Raw genomic sequence first — 20,677 nt, forward strand, 5'->3', positions numbered from 1 at the left:
TGTATTGTATCGGAGCCCATGTATCTAGATACGTATTGAATCATCTGGAAAGGGAAAGATGCACATCCCTACCCCTAGGCCTAGTTGTACTTTTGAATGTGAAACAACATCCTGCAGTTTGAATCTCCTTGAGCGTTGCAGCCTTGTGTTTATGATTCAGAAGGTGGCCATCTTGTTAGCCTGTTGAAGTTCTGTAGGCCTCCACACAGTAGTAGCCTCTCGGCTGTGCCTCATCCTTTCTGCTGGCACCCAGAGGACCTAGGCCTAACTCGTAGTGTGCCCAAGTTGAACTGGAGAAATTTGCAGGTGCAAGTTTACATGGACACAGGCTCGCAGTGCAGGGTGGATGGGCAGCAGAAGGTCTAGCCCTGTGCAACTGGAACTTGGAAAAGCAGGGTTTTGTTTGTGAACTCAGCAAAGCTCAAACCAAACACCGGACTAGCGTAGGCTGGAGGGCATCTCTATCGCATGCCTTCCTTCACCAACAACAACGATATCTCCTTCTCCCTGGGTATGGAGAAATTTATAAGAGAATTGACTGTTAGATTTCAGTGCAGACTTTGATATTATTGACTATAACCTGTTGAAAAAAAAACGTATGACTTTTCAACCTCTGCCATATCGTGGATTCAGAGCGATCGATCCAATAGAACTCAGTTTTTTTTTGTAATAGAAGCTTTTCTAATGTCAAACATGTAAAGTATGGACTACCGCAGGGCAGCTCTCTAGGCCCTCTATTCTATGTGTGTCCATGTCTTCTGATGATGCAACCATATACGCATCAGCAACCACAGTTAATGAAGTCACTGAAACCCTTAACAAAGTGTTGGTCTGTTTTGAAATGGGTGGCCAGTAATAAACTGGTCCTGAACATCTCTAAAACTAATAGCATTGTATTTGGTACAAATCAATCCTTAAGTGCTAGACCTCAGCTGAATCTGGTAATGAATGGTGTGGCTGTTGAACAAATTGAGGAGACTAAATTACTTGGTGTTACCTTAGGTTGTAAACTGTCATGGTCAAAACATATAGATTCAATGGTTGTAAAGATGGGGAGTCTGTCGGTACTAAAGAGATGCTCAGCTTTTTTGACACCACGTTCCGAAAAGCAAGTCTTGCAGGCTCTAGTGTTGTCTTATCTTGATTATTGTCCAGTCATGTGGTCGAGTGCTGCAAGGAAAGACTGACATTAGTTAAGCTGCAGCTGGTCCAGAACAGAGCGGCACGTCTTGCTCTTCATTGTCAGTCTCTCTTGGCTAAGAGTTGAGGAGAGACTGACTGCATCACTTTTTCTTTATAAGAAAAATGAATGTGTTGAAAATCACGAATTGTTTGCATAGTCAACTTACACATGGCTCTGACACACACTTACCTCACCAGACATGCCACCAGGGGTCTTTTCACAGTCCCCAAATCCAGAACAAATTCAAGAAAGCGTACAGTATTATATAGAGCCCTTATTGCATGGAACTCTGTTCCATCTCATATTGCTCAGATAAACAGCAAACCCGTTTAAAAAAACAAACAGATAAAGCAACACCTCACGGCACAACTCCTCTCCCCTATTTGACCTGGATAGTTTGTGTGTATTCATTGATATGTAGGCTACGTGTGCCTTTAAAAAATGTTGTATGTAGTTCTGTTCTTGTCTATTAATTATCTGTATTATGTCATGTTTCATGTTTTGTGTGGACCCCAGGAAGAGTAGCTGCTGCTTTTGCAACCGGTAATGGGGAAACAAATAAAATGCCAATATGGAAATGAAATTCAGCATTCTGCACTTCTGTAACTATTGACAAGTTAGTTTCTGTTCTGAATAACATTGTCAAACATTCCTTATACTCCTTTGAGTGCTCTCCAGCCTCGTTCCTTGAGTGCTCTCCAGCCTCGTTCCTTGAGTGCTCTCCAGCCTCGTTCCTTGAGTGCTCTCCAGCCTCGTTCCTTGAGTGTAGTCATTGACTCAGGCTTGTCGTTGATGGTCACGCTCTCCTTCTCACCGTCTCAAAGGAAAGGCACCAGCTGACTCATTGCCATGGAGAAGAGACGCATTTCTGTGTGCGGGCAGATGGCGCAAAGCCACGACCTGATGTCACGAAAGTCTGGGAGTGGCGCAGGGATCCAATATCCCCCAAGATTCTAACAGCTTGTGATTGGCTGTTGGCCATCGTTACCAGCTGCCACAGTGAACCCTTCCCTAGTAACCGTTCTTCTCAGCCTGGTCCTCTGCTGCTTGAGATTTCCATAAGGGCTGGTATAAGCGATAATGAAGCATTGGGATTCAAACACGTATTCCTTATGTGCTGTAGCACATGGGGGAGTTGCACAATTGACAAGGTAAAATGTAACTGCGAGTAACGGCACCAAGTAGTTTTATACTAGAAAGTGATGAAGTTCTCCCACACTTTGTTCTGATGTTTGCAGCTATGGGAATACTGGGAAGAACAAGACTTCACTACTCATTTCAGCAGAGGTAGTTATCATGTCTTTTTAATCCAGGGGAATGTGGCATAAATTGCTTCTCGACACATGTTAACATGTGTTCACAGGAAGCTGATTTGATCATAATCGTACGTCCTCTCAGGGACTAACATCTGAAGTAAGCAGAGAGAGCTGGTCTGGTCCCTGACAGACTTAAATACTTCATTCTATTTCTATTACTTTTAAAGACAATTTCGAAGTAAGTATTTGGATATTATTGTTAAAATATTGGAATGTATTTGGAAATATACTTGGAAAGTATTGGGATGTATTTAAAAAAAATACTCAAATACACAGTATTTTCAAATACAAATATTTACATCTTCCACACATTTTTGTTTACCCAAGTCTGTTTGGTTCTAGGGGGTATTTGAGATGTACAGTGTCTATACATTTTTTATCTACAAATAGGTGCCCTTTGAGGCATTGGAAAACCTCCCTGGTCTTTTTGTTTGAAATTCACTGCTCGACTGAGGAACCTTACAGATAATCGCATGTGTGGGGTACAGAGATGAGGTAGTCATTAAAAAAAATCTTGCAGAAATCTATTATTGCACACAGAGTGAGTCCTTACATCTTATTAAGTGACTTGTTAAGCAAGGTTTTACTTCTGGACTTATTTAGGCGTGCCATAACAAAGGGGTTGAATAATTATTGACTCAAGACATTTCATATTTTAAATTTTAAATTAATTTGTAAAAATTATGGGGTATTGTGTGTAGGCCACTGACGGCATCTCAATTTAATCCATTTTAAATTCGGGCTGTAACACAACAAAATGTGGAATAAGTTAATTATCTGTAAGGTTCCTCAGTCGAGCTGTGAATTATTTTTTATTTTTTTTATTTTACCACCCCGAGGTCGAGTCATGCGTCGTCCGAAACATGACCCGCCAAACCGCGCTTCTTAACCTTAGCCTGCTTAACCCGGAAGCCAGCCGTATCAATGTGTCGGAGGAAACACCGTTCAACTGACGACCGAGGTCAGCTTGCAGGCACCAGACCCACCACAAGGGAGTCGCTAGAGCGCGATGAGCCAATCAAGTAAAGCCCTACCGGCCAAACCCGCCCCTAACCCGGATGACGGTGGGCCAATTGGGCGCCACCCTATGGGACTCCTGATCACGGCCGGTTGTGATACAACCCGGGTCTGTAATGACGCCTCTAGCACTGCATTGCACCACTTGTGAGGCCCCGAGATGTGAATTTCTAACACAGATTCAACCACAAATACCGTGGAGGTTTTCCAATGCCTCGCAAAGAAGGGCCACCTATTGCTATATCAAATCAATATAAAAAGCAGACATTAAATGTTCCTTTTGAGTATGGTGAAGTTATTCATTACACTTTGGATGGTGTATTAATACACCCAGTCACTACAAATATACAGGCATCCTTCCTAACTCAGTTGATGGAGAGGAAGGAAACCGCTCAGGGATTTCACCATGAGGCCAATGGTGACTTTAAAACAGTTACAGAGTTTAACGGCTGTGATAGGGGAGAACTGAGGATGGATCAACAACGTTGTAATTACTCCACAATACGAACCTAAATGACAGATGGAAAAGAAGGAAGCCTGTACAGAATAAAAATATTCCAAAATATACATCCAATTTACAACAAGGCACTAAAGTAATACTGCAAAAAATGTGGCAAAGCAATGGTTGTCTAGCGATGATCAACAATCAATTTGACAGAGCTTAAAGAATTTTGAAAAGAACAATCCAGGTGTGGAAAGCTCTTAGAGACTTACCCAGAATGGCAGCGATTACAGCTGTGAGCTTAAGGTGACTCTACAAAGTATTGACTCAGGGGTGTGAATACTTATGTAAATGAGTTTTTTTCAAATTAAATACATGTTTTCACTGTCATAATGGGGTATTGTGTGTAGATGGATGAGAATGTATTTATTTAATCCATTTTGAATTCCGGCTGTAACAACAATGTGGAATAAGTCAAGGTTCATGAATACTTTCAGGAAGTACTATTTGCAGGCAATTTGAAAATAGTTTAAAATAGGCCTATTTTATATTACACTCAACAAAAATATAAAGTGTTGGTCACATGAGGTTAAATTAATGTTGTTCACAAATTTGTTTATGTTCTTGTTAGTGAGCATTTCTTCTTTGCCAAGATAATCCATCCACCTGACTGGTGTGGCATATCAAGAAGCTGATTAAACAGCATGATCATTACACAGGTGCGCCTTGTGCTGGGGACAATAAAAGGTCACTCTAAAAAGTGCAGTTTGGTCACACTGCTACAGATGTCTCAAGTTTTGAGGGCGCATGCAATTGGCATGCTGGCTGATGACGTCCACCAGAGCTGTTGCCAGAAAATGTAATGTTCATTTAACCACCAGCGTCGTTTTAGAAAATTTGGCAGTACATTCAACCGGCCTCACAACCACAGACCACGTGTGTATGCCGTCGTGTGGGTGAGTGGTTTGCTGATGTCAATGTTGTGAACAGAGTGCCCCGTGGTGGTGGGTTTATGATATTGGCAGGCATCTACGGACAACGAACACAATTGCATTTTATCAATGGTAATTTTAATGCACAGAAATACCATGCCGTGATCCTGAGGCCGTTGTGAGACCTTCAGTTTGTGACCAACAGATGCATAGCTGTATTTCCAGTCATGTGAAATCCATAGATTAGGGCCTAATTAATTCATTTCAATTGACTGATTTCCTCATAACTCTAATCTTTGAAATTGTTGCGTGTAGCGTTTTTGTTCAGCATATTTGAAGATACTTTTAAAATATGCATACTTAAAATACATTTTTGATTTGGCCACATTTTTCGAAAATATTCAGATGGACAAAGTAAGTACAAATACTTAAGCTAAATACGCTGGTTTAGTAAACAGTAGGCCTAGAAATTCCTGTAATGTGTGACAGGATATACAGTAGCCTAGATATTGAGAGGCACTGAGAAACATGGAGAAGAGCACACTTTGAATTAAATGAGTTATCCTGAAATATTCCTCAGTTGTCCGTTCTGATCCATTCTTAGAATATTGTGATTGTTGTCTTGTTTCGTTTGGCCTACCGGCTCTCCACACCTGGGCAGAGATCTGACTAACATCTGACTAGTCTCGTAAGCTGGCATTTGGCTAGCGCTTTTAGTGTGGACTCCTAACCTAGATAGTCCAGTCGTGTTGGCTTTTTATTGAGTTTTCAACTTCCTTCCGCCAAGCTTCTTTTGAAAGCAGCTGGATGAATTTGCGTACAGCTAGTCTATTGCAATCCAGTCATAGTTCTGAACGTCTCCGGTCTACAATGGGATTGGCACCGTCTCTACTTCACTCGTAGTGTTTGCGGCTACAGCTCTGCAAACACCACACTCTGACACACTAATGAAGTTGTTCAGGGTTGGATTTTACCTCTGAATGCCCACAATTTTATCTGATTTATATTATCAGGACTACAGGAATTTTGTTATTTCTGTATTGGCGCGTTTGCCCCCCGTCAAACGTACTTTTTAGCAGCACAGGCTATTTGTTCAAGGGCACACACACCATACTTGTTCACCATGTTCCTTCAGGCGTGTTCATTCCAAACTGCTCAATGACCTTTCCATGACCCCTGAACAGAGGCTACATATACAGCACAACAGAGGGCCGGCTTAGCATATCAACCCCCCCCCCACCCTCCCCCAAATATACACAGACACACAGGGTGGCGTCCCTCCAGACTAGTGCCCAGTCCGTGTCAGGGTGGCGTGACCTCACTTCTCTTTGTCACGTGTACCTCTTGTCCTTAATCCTACACTGGATCTCTCCCATGGGCCCTCAACAGGATGCGGTGTGCACTGACCCTGGAAAAGAGGCTGAGAAAAGATGTCTTGTACGTTTCCTAAACCCTGGACACTTTCTCTATCCACCCACTACCTTCAAACCCTGGACACTTTCTCTATCCACGCACTACCTTCAAACCCTGGGCACTTTCTCTATCCACGCACTACCTTCAAACCCTGGGCACTTTCTCTATCCACCCACTACCTTCAAACCCTGGACACTTTCTCTATCCACGCACTACCTTCAAACCCTGGGCACTTTCTCTATCCACGCACTACCTTCAAACCCTGGGCACTTTCTCTATCCACCCACTACCTTCAAACCCTGGACACTTTCTCTATCCACCCACTACCTTCAAACCCTGGGCACTTTCTCTATCCACCCACTACCTTCAAACCCTGGACACTTTCTCTATCCACCCACTACCTTCAAACCCTGGACACTTTCTCTATCCACACACTACCTTCAAACCCTGGACACTTTCTCTATCCACGCACTACCTTCAAACCCTGGACACTTTCTCTATCCACCCACTACCTTCAAACCCTGGACACTTTCTCTATCCACCCACTACCTTCAAACCCTGGACACTTTCTCTATCCACCCACTACCTTCAAACCCTGGACACTTTCTCTATCCACGCACTACCTTCAAACCCTGGACACTTTCTCTATCCACCCACTACCTTCAAACCCTGGACACTTTCTCTATCCACGCACTACCTTCAAACCCTGGACACTTTCTCTATCCACGCACTACCTTCAAACCCTGGACACTTTCTCTATCCACCCACTACCTTCAAACCCTGGACACTTTCTCTATCCACGCACTACCTTCAAACCCTGGACACTTTCTCTATCCACGCACTACCTTCAAACCCTGGACACTTTCTCTATCCACGCACTACCTTCAAACCCTGGACACTTTCTCTATCCACGCACTACCTTCAAACCCTGGGCACTTTCTCTATCCACGCACTACCTTCAAACCCTGGGCACTTTCTCTATCCACCCACTACCTTCAAACCCTGGGCACTTTCTCTATCCACGCAATACCTTCAAACCCTGGGCACTTTCTCTATCCACCCACTACCTTCAAACCCTGGACACTTTCTCTATCCACGCACTACCTTCAAACCCTGGACACTTTCTCTATCCACGCACTACCTTCAAACCCTGGACACTTTCTCTATCCACCCACTACCTTCAAACCCTGGACACTTTCTCTATCCACCCACTACCTTCAAACCCTGGACACTTTCTCTATCCACCCACTACCTTCAAACCCTGGACACTTTCTCTATCCACCCACTACCTTCAAACCCTGGACACTTTCTCTATCCACGCACTACCTTCAAACCCTGGACACTTTCTCTATCCACGCACTACCTTCAAACCCTGGACACTTTCTCTATCCACGCACTACCTTCAAACCCTGGGCACTTTCTCTATCCACCCACTACCTTCAAACCCTGGACACTTTCTCTATCCACCCACTACCTTCAAACCCTGGACACTTTCTCTATCCACCCACTACCTTCAAACCCTGGACACTTTCTCTATCCACGCACTACCTTCAAACCCTGGGCACTTTCTCTATCCACCCACTACCTTCAAACCCTGGACACTTTCTCTATCCACCCACTACCTTCAAACCCTGGACACTTTCTCTATCCACGCACTACCTTCAAACCCTGGACACTTTCTCTATCCACCCACTACCTTCAAACCCTGGACACTTTCTCTATCCACGCACTACCTTCAAACCCTGGACACTTTCTCTATCCACGCACTACCTTCAAACCCTGGACACTTTCTCTATCCACGCACTACCTTCAAACCCTGGGCACTTTCTCTATCCACGCACTACCTTCAAACCCTGGGCATTTTCTCTATCCACCCACTACCTTCAAACCCTGGACACTTTCTCTATCCACGCACTACCTTCAAACCCTGGGCACTTTCTCTATCCACCCACTACCTTCAAACCCTGGACACTTTCTCTATCCACCCACTACCTTCAAACCCCGGACACTTTCTCTATCCACGCACTACCTTCAAACCCTGGGCACTTTCTCTATCCACCCACTACCTTCAAACCCTGGACACTTTCTCTATCCACCCACTACCTTCAAACCCCGGACACTTTCTCTATCCACCCACTACCTTCAAACCCTGGGCACTTTCTCTATCCACGCACTACCTTCAAACCCTGGGCACTTTCTCTATCCACGCACTACCTTCAAACCCTGGGCACTTTCTCTATCCACGCACTACCTTCAAACCCTGGACACTTTCTCTATCCACCCACTACCTTCAAACCCTGGGCACTTTCTCTATCCACCCACTACCTTCAAACCCCGGGCACTTTCTCTATCCACCCACTACCTTCAAACCCCGGACACTTTCTCTATCTACGCACTACCTTCAAACCCTGGACACTTTCTCTATCCACGCACTACCTTCAAACCCTGGGCACTTTCTCTATCCACACACTACCTTCAAACCCTGGGCACTTTCTCTATCCACCCACTACCTTCAAACCCTGGACACTTTCTCTATCCACCCACTACCTTCAAACCCCGGACACTTTCTCTATCCACCCACTACCTTCAAACCCCGGACACTTTCTCTATCCACCCACTACCTTCAAACCCCGGACACTTTCTCTATCCACCCACTACCTTCAAACCCCGGACACTTTCTCTATCCACCCACTACCTTCAAACCCTGGACACTTTCTCTATCCACCCACTACCTTCAAACCCTGGACACTTTCTCTATCTACCCACTACCTTCAAACCCTGGACACTTTCTCTATCCACGCACTACCTTCAAACCCCGGACACTTTCTCTATCCACCCACTACCTTCAAACCCCGGACACTTTCTCTATCCACCCACTACCTTCAAACCCCGGACACTTTCTCTCTTTCTCCTTCCATTTATGGTCCAGTTGGGGTAGGTATTACTTCATCCATAACTGTCTCTCTCCATTCCATCTCTACATTCATGGCTAAGCACCCCCCCCCCCCCCCCCCCACCCCACTTCCCCAACCAACGGTTTTTATCTCTCTGTGGTAGAGGCTTTGCTGACCTCTGGTCTGACAGGGAATCTACATTCTCACTGATAGCCAAGTATAGACACTTTCCTCTTAACTCAATTATACATCGGTGGGATGGCCAGTGGCTTCCAAACCAGTCTTGGTGGACCACAGAATTCCTGTTGCCACGGAGAAACCCAAGAATGTGTTGCTTTGCGTGAGGGTCGCTTATCCTGCAGTTTTTTTCTTTCTCTCTCTCTATCAAGTTAACAGGCACTGCTGGATTGGCCGGATACAGAAGACTACTTACATGAGTAGTGGTGTAACACCCCAATATCCCACAGGTTCAAATATCCTCGGGGTTACTGAGAGGTGGATCCCTCAATTCCCGTTTTACTTAATCCATTTTTTTTTTACATGAGTTTAATGTCACTGTTTTAGTGTTGTGTTCATGTCTTTTCAAGTGTTGTGTTTTGACAATAGGTGTCTTTTTCAGTCTGGAACGTAGAAAACTGCTATTGTCTGTCTCCAAGCTTGACCTGACCTCGTGTCAATCAGCCAGTAAAATCCTATTATTTGCCAGCATCAACAGATTCATCACTATCTCCCTCAATGTTGATAGGTCCACACTGACTAGCGACGCCCCTCTAAATGTCTATCCCTCTCAACCAACAGGTCTCCCAAACAACAGATGGCCTTGACGCTGACTTGTGGAAAGACGGCCTGTTCAAATCCAAGGTGACGCGCTACCTCTGTTTCACCAGGGTCTTCTCGAAAGAAAACGTAAGTGATGAAAGTCGATGTACATTAATGATACCACACTGCCACTCTAATGCCCACTGTGATGAAAATCTGTGTTCCTGAATGGTTTGTCTACTAAATCAAATCGCATTTTATTGGTCACATACACATATTTATCAGATGTTAGTGCAGGTGTAGCAAAATGCTTGTGTTCCTAGCTCCAACAGTGCAGTAATATCTAACAATACACACAGATCTAAAAGTAAAATAATGGAATTAAGAAATATATAAATATTAGGACGAGCAATGTTGGAGTGGCATTGACTAGAATACAGTAGAATAGAATACAGTATATACAGTGGGGAGAACAAGTATTTGATACACTGCCGATTTTGCAGGTTTTCCTACTTACAAAGCATGTAGAGGTCTGTAATTTTTATCATAGGTACACTTCAACTGTGAGAGACGGAATCTAAAACAAAAATCCAGAAAATCACATTGTATGATTTTTAAATAATTAATTTGCATTTTATTGCATGACATAAGTATTTGATCACCTACCAACCAGTAAGAATTCCGGCTCTCACAGACCTGTTAGTTTTTCTTTAAGAAGCCCTCCTGTTCTCCACTCATTACCTGTATTAACTGCACCTGTTTGAACTCGTTACCTGTATAAAAGACACCTGTCCACACACAATCAAACAGATTCCAACCTCTCCACAATGGCCAAGACCAGAGAGCTGTGTAAGGACATCAGGGATAAAATTGTAGACCTGCACAAGGCTGGGATGGGCTACAGGACAATAGGCAAGCAGCTTGGTGAGAAGGAAACAACTGTTGGCGCAATTATTAGAAAATGGAAGAAGTTCAAGATGACGGTCAATCACCCTCGGTCCGGGGCTCCATGCAAGATTTCACCTCGTGGGGCATCAATGATCATGAGGAAGGTGAGGGATCAGCCCAGAACTACACGGCAGGACCTGGTCAATGACCTGAAGAGAGCTGGGACCACAGTCTCAAAGAAAACCATTAGTAACACACTACGCCGTCATGGATTAAAATCCTGCAGCGCACGCAAGGTCCCCCTGCTTAAGCCAGTGCATGTCCAGGCCTGTCTGAAGTTTGCCAATGACCATCTGGATGATCCAGAGGAGGAATGGGAGAAGGTCATGTGGTCTGATGAGACAAAAATAGAGCTTTTTGGTCTAACTCCACTCGCCGTGTTTGGAGGAAGAAGAAGTATGAGTACAACCCCAAGAACACCATCCCAACCGTGAAGCATGGAGGTGGAAACATCATTCTTTGGGGATGCTTTTCTGCAAAGGGGACAGGACGACTGCACCGTATTGAGGGGAGGATGGATGGGGCCATGTATCGCGAGATCTTGGCCAACAACCTCCTTCCCTCAGTAAGAGCATTGAAGATGGGTCGTGGCTGGGTCTTCCAGCATGACAACGACACGAAGCAAACAGCCATGGCAACTAAGGAGTGGCTCCGTAAGAAGCATCTCAAGGTCCTGGAGTGGCCTAGCCAGTCTCCAGACCTGAACCCAATAGAAAATCTTTGGAGGGAGCTGAAAGTCCGTATTGCCCAGCGACAGCCCCGAAACCTGAAGGATCTGGAGAAGATCTGTAGGGAGGAGTGGGCCAAAATCCCTGCTGCAGTGTGTGCAAACCTAGTCAAGAACTACAGGAAACGTATGATCTCTGTAATTGCAAACAAAGGTTTCTGTACCAAATATTAAGTTCTGCTTTTCTGATGTATCAAATACTTATGTCATGCAATAAAATGCAAATTAATTACTTAAAAATCATACAATGTGATTTTCTGGATTTTTGTTTTAGATTCCGTCTCTCATAGTTGAAGTGTACCTATGATAAAAATTACAGACCTCTACATGCTTTGTAAGTAGGAAAACCTGCAAAATCGGCAGTGTATCAAATACTTGTTCTCCCCACTGTACATATGAGATGAGTAAAACAGTACGTAAACATGATTGTTACTAGTGTTCCATAATTAAAGTGGCCAGTGATTCCATGTCTATGTATATAGGGCAGCAGCCTCAGGTGCAGGGTTGAGTAACATTATTAAAGTGACCAGTGATTCCATGTCTATGTATATAGGGCAGCAGCCTCAGGTGCAGGGTTGAGTAACATTATTAAAGTGACCAGTGATTCCATGTCTATGCATATAGGGCAGCAGCCTCTAAGGTGCAGGGCTGAGTAACCGGGTGCTGGCTGAATAGTGATCGCTGTTTAACAGTCTGATGGCCTTGAGATAGAAGCTGTTTCTCGATTCCAGCTTTGATGCACCTGTACTGACCTCGCCTTCTGGATGATAGCAGGGTGAACAGGCAGTGGCTCGGGTGGTGGTTGTCCTTGATGATCTTTTTGTCCTTCCTGTGACATCAGGTGCTGTAGGTGTCCTGGAGGCTAGGTAGTGTGCCCCAGGTGACGCGTTGGGCATACCGTGCCACCCTCTGGAGAGCCCTGATGTTCAAATAATTACTGTAGGGAGGAGGAACCTGTTTCTCAACACAACAATACAATAAGCCTCTCTAATCAGAAACTCAAACACCATGCATGACTCACTCTCTGTGATGGGAAAGAGACCGAAATATCTCATCTGAAGCACCTTGTTTTCTGGCAGCTTTTTTTTGTGCCATAATTTATGTTACCTGACAAACACATTCTGCAAGAGTCACCAGTTTCTTCGCTTAGGCTAATTAGCCCCCCAAAAAATTAAGAATTCGATATATATATATATATAGCGCTTTACCAGGTGCTATAACATATGCCAAGCAGCTTTTATCCAAAGCGACTTAACCATGTGTGCGTACATTTTTCATACGGGTGGCCCCGGGTATCGAACCCACAACCCTGGCATTGCAAGCGTCATGCTCTATCAACTGATCCATACAGGACCACTATGTTTGGAAACTTGCCCAATAGTAATTAGGTAATAACCCAGTAGAAAATATCTGACTAAACTAGTCGTGAATACAGTGTTTCTCTTCTTAAATGGTATAGCCAATGTATATCCACTGTCAATGAATAGAGTAATACAGTGGGTTAGGGTAATAGGCTAACTAACTTCACTTCAGATGGAGTAGCAAAGGCAAAATCTACCCTGGTGGATCCTGGAACTGTGATATTGATGACTTTATTTAGGCGTAGAGCCTGTTGGTAGAGAACTGTGATATTGATGACCTTATTTAGGCATAGAGCCTGTTGGTAGAGAACTGTGACACTGATGACCTTATTTAGGCGTAGAGCCTGTTGGTAGAGAACTGTGACACTGATGACCTTATTTAGGCGTAGAGCCTGTTGGTAGAGAACTGTGACACTGATGACCTTATTTAGGCGTAGAGCCTGTTGGTAGAGAACTGTGACACTGATGACCTTATTTAGGCGTAGAGCCTGTTGGTAGAGAACTGTGACACTAATGACCTTATTTAGGCATAGAGCCTGTCGGTAGAGAACTGTGACACTGATGACCTTATTTAGGCGTAGAGTCTGTTGGTAGAGAACTGTGACACTGATGACCTTATTTAGGCGTAGAGCCTGTTGGTAGAGAACTGTGACACTAATGACCTTATTTAGGCATAGAGCCTGTTGGTAGAGAACTGTGACACTGATGACCTTATTTAGGCGTAGAGCCTGTTGGTAGAGAACTGTGACACTAATGACCTTATTTAGGCATAGAGCCTGTCGGTAGAGAACTGTGACACTGATGACCTTATTTAGGCGTAGAGTCTGTTGGTAGAGAACTGTGACACTGATGACCTTATTTAGGCGTAGAGCCTGTTGGTAGAGAACTGTGACACTAATGACCTTATTTAGGCGTAGAGCCTGTTGGTAGAGAACTGTGACACTAATGACCTTATTTAGGCGTAGAGTCTGTCGGTAGAGAAATGAGAACAGTTTGACCATGAGTTTATTTAGCACAACTCCATGGAGAACATTGGACAGAGGTCCTTGGGCGTAGGTGACAAAGGCTTTCCCAAACAAACATCTCCGAGTTACAAAAGATGTTCTCCTTCGCCCGCAGGGATGTTATTCTGAAATGATTCCAGTGCTCCATTGACTCTTTTGCTCTGGATTGTTTAAACAACAGGGTCTATAGAGATGATGGCTGCTTTGTGAGGTCTGTTTTTAAGTAAGTCTAGTTTGAACAATTCCAGGATGTGAACTTGATCTGTAGAGTTGATGTGAAAAGAATAGGTCTGTAAACATACAACTTGGTCTGATTACTTGATGAGGCCAGTTGATACACATCCGGGAAGGTAGAAACCAATATACTGATTATATTCATCCTTGACAGAAACACAATTGAAGTCTGAAATAAATAGCCACATAGCAAACAATTACTCCCCCCCCCCCCCCCCCAACCCCCCCCCCCCCCCCCCCCCCCCCTCCCATGTCTGTCCATCAAGCCCAAACTAACTTCCGTTTAGTTTCCTGCCAGTTTGAGGTGTGATCAGATGTGACCGTGCCATCAACAGAAGCTATTTTGTCTGCCAATCAATACGGCCCGCAGCGTAATTGTCTGTGACAAAAACAGATACTGTGAAATTAGTCCGCAAAGTGTGCAACGGAACCACAGGCGTTAGTGATTTATAACCCTCTATGGAGGTAGGGAGACGTCTTCTGTCAGGGAAGAATCCCCTTATTTTTTTTATTTTTTTTCCCCACTGCTAACACTTCTTGCACATACACAAACATTCTGCTGCCACTGTCAAGGCTTTGGAATGAACTGTTGACTGATCATTAGCTAACGTGGATGTGGTTTCTCTCTCTCTCGCTGTCTGTCTCTCGCTGTCTGTCTCTCGCTGTCTGTCTCTCGCTGTCTGTCTCTCGCTGTCTGTCTCTCGCTGTCTGTCTCTCGCTGTCTGTCTCTCGCTGTCTGTCTCTGCAGAGTCATTTAGGTAATGTGCTGGTGGACATGAAGCTTATCGACATCAAGGACACTCTGCCTGTAGGTTTTATCCCCATCCAGGAGACGGTGGACACACGTAAGCACTGCTCTTCTCCTCTCATATCCTAAAGCTCTCCTTCTTTACCTCCCGGGTCTATTTCTAAGCCTCTCTGACTAACCATCAAAGCAGTCAGTGCTACAGCATGTCTGATTTTATTTAAACATTTGTCTACAAATGTGAAAGCAAATCAGATGATTTTATGAGTCAGACTTTGTGGACTCTGGGAGATAGGATACTGGTGACATGGTTAGTTTTGATTATTTATAGACCGTGACATGATCAGAGTGATCTTTTACAGTGCACTGACACTCTCTCCTCTAACTCTCTCTCCTCTTTTCTCCCTCTTTCTTTCTTCTCTCCTCTCTCTCTCTGCTTTCTCTTTTCCCCCTTTTCTCTGTATTTTCTCTTCTCTTTGTCTGTCACCCTCCTGCTTCCTCTTTGTCTGTCTCTCTGTCTGCTGGCCACACACAGAGGAGCAGGCCTTCCGGAAGAGGAGGCTGTGTATCAAGTTCATCCCACGGGACTCCACAGAGGCAGCCATCTGTGACATCAGAATCCTGGGCAGGTCCAAGCAGGCCCCACCGCAGTACACCTTCATAGGGTTAGCAGCTGTGATGTTATTAACATGCCCTGCCTTTAGATATCATAGAGCCAGATGATGTAGAACTAGGGTTTTTCTGAATAAGCCAGCCACCAGGAAATGGGTTTAGTTTACTTGTAAAAATGGGAGGGAAATTGGGGTTTCACACAATTTGAGTTCCTTCAACAGGTTATGAATTGAGGTGAACAGGCACCATTTTGAGTCGTCCTGTATGCAGGAAATGGATGACGATGCTAAAAGAGGCTGTGGTTGTGTTCCAGAGAGCTCAACAACATGGGGATCTGGTATCGCATGGGTAAGGTCCCGCGTGCCCAGGAATCTTCGCCAACTCCAACCACCAATAACATCCAGAACATCAACTCGACGGCCAACACCACACCAACCCCAGCAGCCCCCCTGCCCAAGTATGCTACATTTTCCATATTCTCATTTTATTTGACCTTTTATTTAACTAGGCAAGTCAGTTCAGAACAAATTCTTATTTTGACAGCCTGGGAACAGTGGGTTTAACTGCCTTGTTCAGGGGCAAAACAACAGATTTTTTACCTTGTCAGCTCTGGGATTTGAACTTGCAACCTTTCGGTTACTAGTTCAATGCTAACCACTAGGCTACCTGCCGCCTCATTCAGGACCTCTTGCGTGTGTGTGTTCCACTTCCCATAATGCAGAGTGGTTTCTATTTCAAGTCTGCAGCCATCAGGACTTGTCTTGGTGGTTTTCTCCAGACTGCCATCAGGGCTTGTCTTGGTGGTTTTCTCCCGACTGCCATCAGGACTTGTCTTGGTGGTTTTCTCTGGACTGCCATCAGGACTTGTCTTGGTGGTTTTCTCCCGACTGCCATCAGGACTTGTCTTGGTGGTTTTCTCCCGACTGCCATCAGGACTTGTCTTGGTGGTTTTCTCCCGACTGCCATCAGGGCTTGTCTTGGTGGTTGTCTCTCGACTGCCATCAGGGCTTGTCTTGGTGGTTGTCTCTCGACTGCCATCAGGGCTTGTCTTGGTGGTTGTCTCCCGACTGCCATCAGGGCTTGTCTTGGTGGTTGTCTCCCGACTGCCATCAGGGCTTGTCTTGGTGGTTGTCTCTCGACTGCCATCAGGGCTTGTCTTGGTGGTTGTCTCTCGACTGCCATCAGGGCTTGTCTTGGTGGTTGTCTCTCGACTGCCATCAGGGCTTGTCTTGGTGGTTGTCTCCCGACTGCCATCAGGGCTTGTCTTGGTGGTTGTCTCTCGACTGCCATCAGGGCTTGTCTTGGTGGTTGTCTCCCGACTGCCATCAGGACTTGTCTTGGTGGTTTTCTCCCGACTGTCATCAGGGCTTGTCTTGGTGGTTGTCTCCAGACTGCCATCAGGGCTTGTCTTGGTGGTTTTCTCCCGACTGCCATCAGGACTTGTCTTGGTGGTTGTCTCCCGACTGCCATCAGGACTTGTCTTGGTGGTTTTCTCCCGACTGCCATCAGGACTTGTCTTGGTGGTTTTCTCTCGACTGCCATCAGGACTTGTCTTGGTGGTTGTCTCCAGACTGCCATCAGGACTTGTCTTGGTGGTTTTCTCCAGACTGCCATCAGGGCTTGTCTTGGTGGTTGTCTCCAGACTGCCATCAGGGCTTGTCTTGGTGGTTGTCTCCAGACTGCCATCAGGGCTTGTCTTGGTGGTTTTCTCCAGACTGCCATCAGGGCTTGTCTTGGTGGTTGTCTCCAGACTGCCATCAGGACTTGTCTTGGTGGTTTTCTCCAGACTGCCATCAGGGCTTGTCTTGGTGGTTTTCTCCCGACTGTCATCAGGGCTTGTCTTGGTGGTTGTCTCCAGACTGCCATCAGGGCTTGTCTTGGTGGTTGTCTCCAGACTGCCATCAGGACTTGTCTTGGTGGTTTTCTCCCGACTGCCATCAGGACTTGTCTTGGTGGTTGTCTCCCGACTGCCATCAGGACTTGTCTTGGTGGTTTTCTCCCGACTGCCATCAGGACTTGTCTTGGTGGTTGTCTCCAGACTGCCATCAGGACTTGTCTTGGTGGTTGTCTCCAGACTGCCATCAGGACTTGTCTTGGTGGTTGTCTCCAGACTGCCATCAGGGCTTGTCTTGGTGGTTGTCTCCAGACTGCCATCAGGGCTTGTCTTGGTGGTTGTCTCCAGACTGCCATCAGGGCTTGTCTTGGTGGTTTTCTCCAGACTGCCATCAGGGCTTGTCTTGGTGGTTGTCTCCAGACTGCCATCAGGACTTGTCTTGGTGGTTTTCTCCAGACTGCCATCAGGACTTGTCTTGGTGGTTTTCTCCAGACTGCCATCAGGGCTTGTCTTGGTGGTTTTCTCCAGACTGCCATCAGGGCTTGTCTTGGTGGTTGTCTCTGGACTGCCATCAGGGCTTGTCTTGGTGGTTTTCTCCGGACTGCCATCAGGACTTGTCTTGGTGGTTTTCTCCCGACTGCCATCAGGGCTTGTCTTGGTGGTTGTCTCCAGACTGCCATCAGGGCTTGTCTTGGTGGTTAACTATTTGTTTTGTGCCTTTCTCTAAGTTAATCAAGTTAAAATAGTTTAGTGTAATTATTTTATTGTTTACAACAACAAAGTTTTTACTATCAATTTGACTCAAACACCATAGTTTGACAGTGAGATTTAAACTCTGTAATACTAGGTGATGCTATATAAATGGACGTTCTGCTATATCCCCCTGAGGAAAAAGCATTACACCATGATCCCACGGTCCGTGCTATCTGGGATCCTTGGGATGACCCTAACCTTAACCACAGGAACACATAGAGACCGTTGGGATTCCTCTCAGACTGTTGCTCTCAGTAGCATTTATAAACTAGGTAGTTAGAGCCCCTGAATGCTTATTGCTTGAAAGACGTGAGACAATATACCATGGGTATGTTGCAAAACTACTAGTTTACTGTTCTAATTATGTTGGTAACCAGTTTATAATAGCAATAAGGCACCTCGGGTTTGTTGTATATAGCCAATATACCACGACTAAGGGCTGTATCCAGGCACTCCGTGTTGCATAAGAACAGCCCTTAGCTATGATGTATTGGTCATATACCACACCTCCTCGGGCCTTATTGCTTAAGTATACTTTCCCTGTGAAAGAGAAATTAAATGCGTTTTTGTGCAATGCTTTTCGGCCATTTTAAAGAGACAGGAAGCTGCTTCGTCTCCCAGAGTCTGTCCCCGTTTTCTTTCAGCCCTCTTCTCTCCAGGGGTTGGAACCAATCATTTCGTTCTGAACCAGTTCGAACTCCTTTGTTCCCTTTTTAAACCTTTAAAATCTTTAAAAAATATATGTTTAGCTCTACATTAAATTGCTTAACCAATCATGCAGTGCGGGTAGAGCAGCTTGCTATGGAACAGGCAAGCTAGTTATTTACATGGAGCAGGCAAGCTAGTTGTTTACATGGAGCAGGCAAGCTAGTTGTTTACATGGAGCAGGCAAGCTAGTTGTTTACATGGAGCAGGCAAGCTAGTTGTTTACATGGATCAGGCAAGCTAGCGAGTTGTTTACATGGATCAGGCAAGCTAGCGAGTTGTTTACATGGATCAGGCAAGCTAGCGAGTTGTTTACATGGATCAGGCAAGCTAGCGAGTTGTTTACATGGAGCAGGCAAGCTCAGCGAGTTGTTTACATGGATCAGGCAAGCTAGCGAGTTGTTTACATGGAGCAGGCAAGCTCAGCGAGTTGTTTACATGGAGCAGGCAAGCTCAGCGAGTTGTTTACATGGAGCAGGCAAGCTCAGGGAGTTGTTTACATGGAGCAGGCAAGCTAGCGAGTTGTTTACATGGAGCAGGCAAGCTAGCGAGTTGTTTACATGGAGCAGGCAAGCTAGCGAGTTGTTTACATGGAGCAGGCAAGCTAGCGAGTTGTTTACATGGAGCAGGCAAGCTCAGCGAGTTGTTTACATGGAGCAGGCAAGCTCAGCGAGTTGTTTACATGGAGCAGGCAAGCTCAGGGAGTTGTTTACATGGAGCAGGCAAGCTAGCGAGTTGTTTACATGGAGCAGGCAAGCTAGCGAGTTGTTTACATGGAGCAGGCAAGCTAGCGAGTTGTTTACATGCTTGATGGGAAGACAAGTGTCAGGCGTCGAGATGCAACTGAAACTTTGCAGGTGGCGAAAGAGGGTGGAGGAGTGTTGGGCATCTTGTGATGACATGTATTATCTGAATTAGGCTCACAGAATTATATCTACGGAGGTACGGCTTCTATGGAGGAACTTTGAATGTCTTTGAACTTCAGTGTTAGCTAACAAAGCTTGTGTGTGCAGAGCGTCACCAGAATTAAAAACACGTCTTAGCTTTTTGTAGTTAATAAATCCAATGTGAACTAAAGTATCCCTAACTAGCATTTGAAAAAGTTAATCCATTCTTTAATTAAAATACTCTCTCCCCATCTTCTGATTCACACTTGTAACGTCAGTAGGCTACAGCTATGTTTCGGAAGGGGGAGAATTTTTTTCCTAGTCCCCCCCAACAAACCGCCTATGCAAATCCCTCCCTCCCCCAATCAGAATTTTTTTGTGCTTGAGACGTCGCTACAGACCCGGGTTCGATCCTAGGCTGTGTTACAACCGGCCGTGACCAGGAGTCCTATACGGCGGCGCACAATTGACCCAGCATCGTCCGGGTTAGGGGAGGGTTTGGCCGGTGGGGCTTTACTTGGCTCATCGCGCTCTAGCGACTCCTTGTGGTGGGCCGGGCGCCTGCAGGCTGACCTCAGTCGTCAGTTGAACGATGTTTCCTCCGACACATTGGTGCAGCTGGCTTCCGGGTTTAGCGAGCGGGTGTTAAGAGGCGCAGCTTGGCGGGTCATGTTTCAGAGGACGCATGACTCAACCTTCACCTCTCCCGAGCACGTTGGGGAGTTGCAGCGATGAGACCATCGTAATCACGAAATTGGGTAAAAATTACACAAATAATAATTATGAATAAGAAATACCTTATTTACATAACCCCTTGCTATGAGATTTGAAATTCAGCTCAGGTGCATCCTGTTTCCATTGATCATCCTTGATGTTTCTACAACTTGTTTGGAGTCCACCTGTGGTAAATT

The 20,677-nt window shown here is 45.4% G+C and overlaps 1 protein-coding gene across 2 annotated transcripts in view; it reads left to right on the plus strand.

Moving 5' to 3' along the window:
* The window catches only part of mvb12ba (multivesicular body subunit 12Ba), a 61,963-nt gene that overhangs the window by 14,022 nt on the left and 27,264 nt on the right, over positions 1–20,677 (plus strand). For both annotated transcript variants that reach the window (XM_071351448.1, XM_071351447.1), the window contains exons 3-6: positions 9,996–10,103; positions 14,979–15,075; positions 15,511–15,640; positions 15,901–16,044. In XM_071351448.1, the coding sequence (XP_071207549.1) occupies positions 9,996–10,103; positions 14,979–15,075; positions 15,511–15,640; positions 15,901–16,044 (479 nt within the window). The remainder of the gene's footprint in view (positions 1–9,995; positions 10,104–14,978; positions 15,076–15,510; positions 15,641–15,900; positions 16,045–20,677) is intronic.

The sequence above is a fragment of the Salvelinus alpinus genome, chromosome 18 (genome assembly GCF_045679555.1).
Source record: "Salvelinus alpinus chromosome 18, SLU_Salpinus.1, whole genome shotgun sequence".
Lineage (NCBI taxonomy): Eukaryota > Metazoa > Chordata > Actinopteri > Salmoniformes > Salmonidae > Salvelinus > Salvelinus alpinus.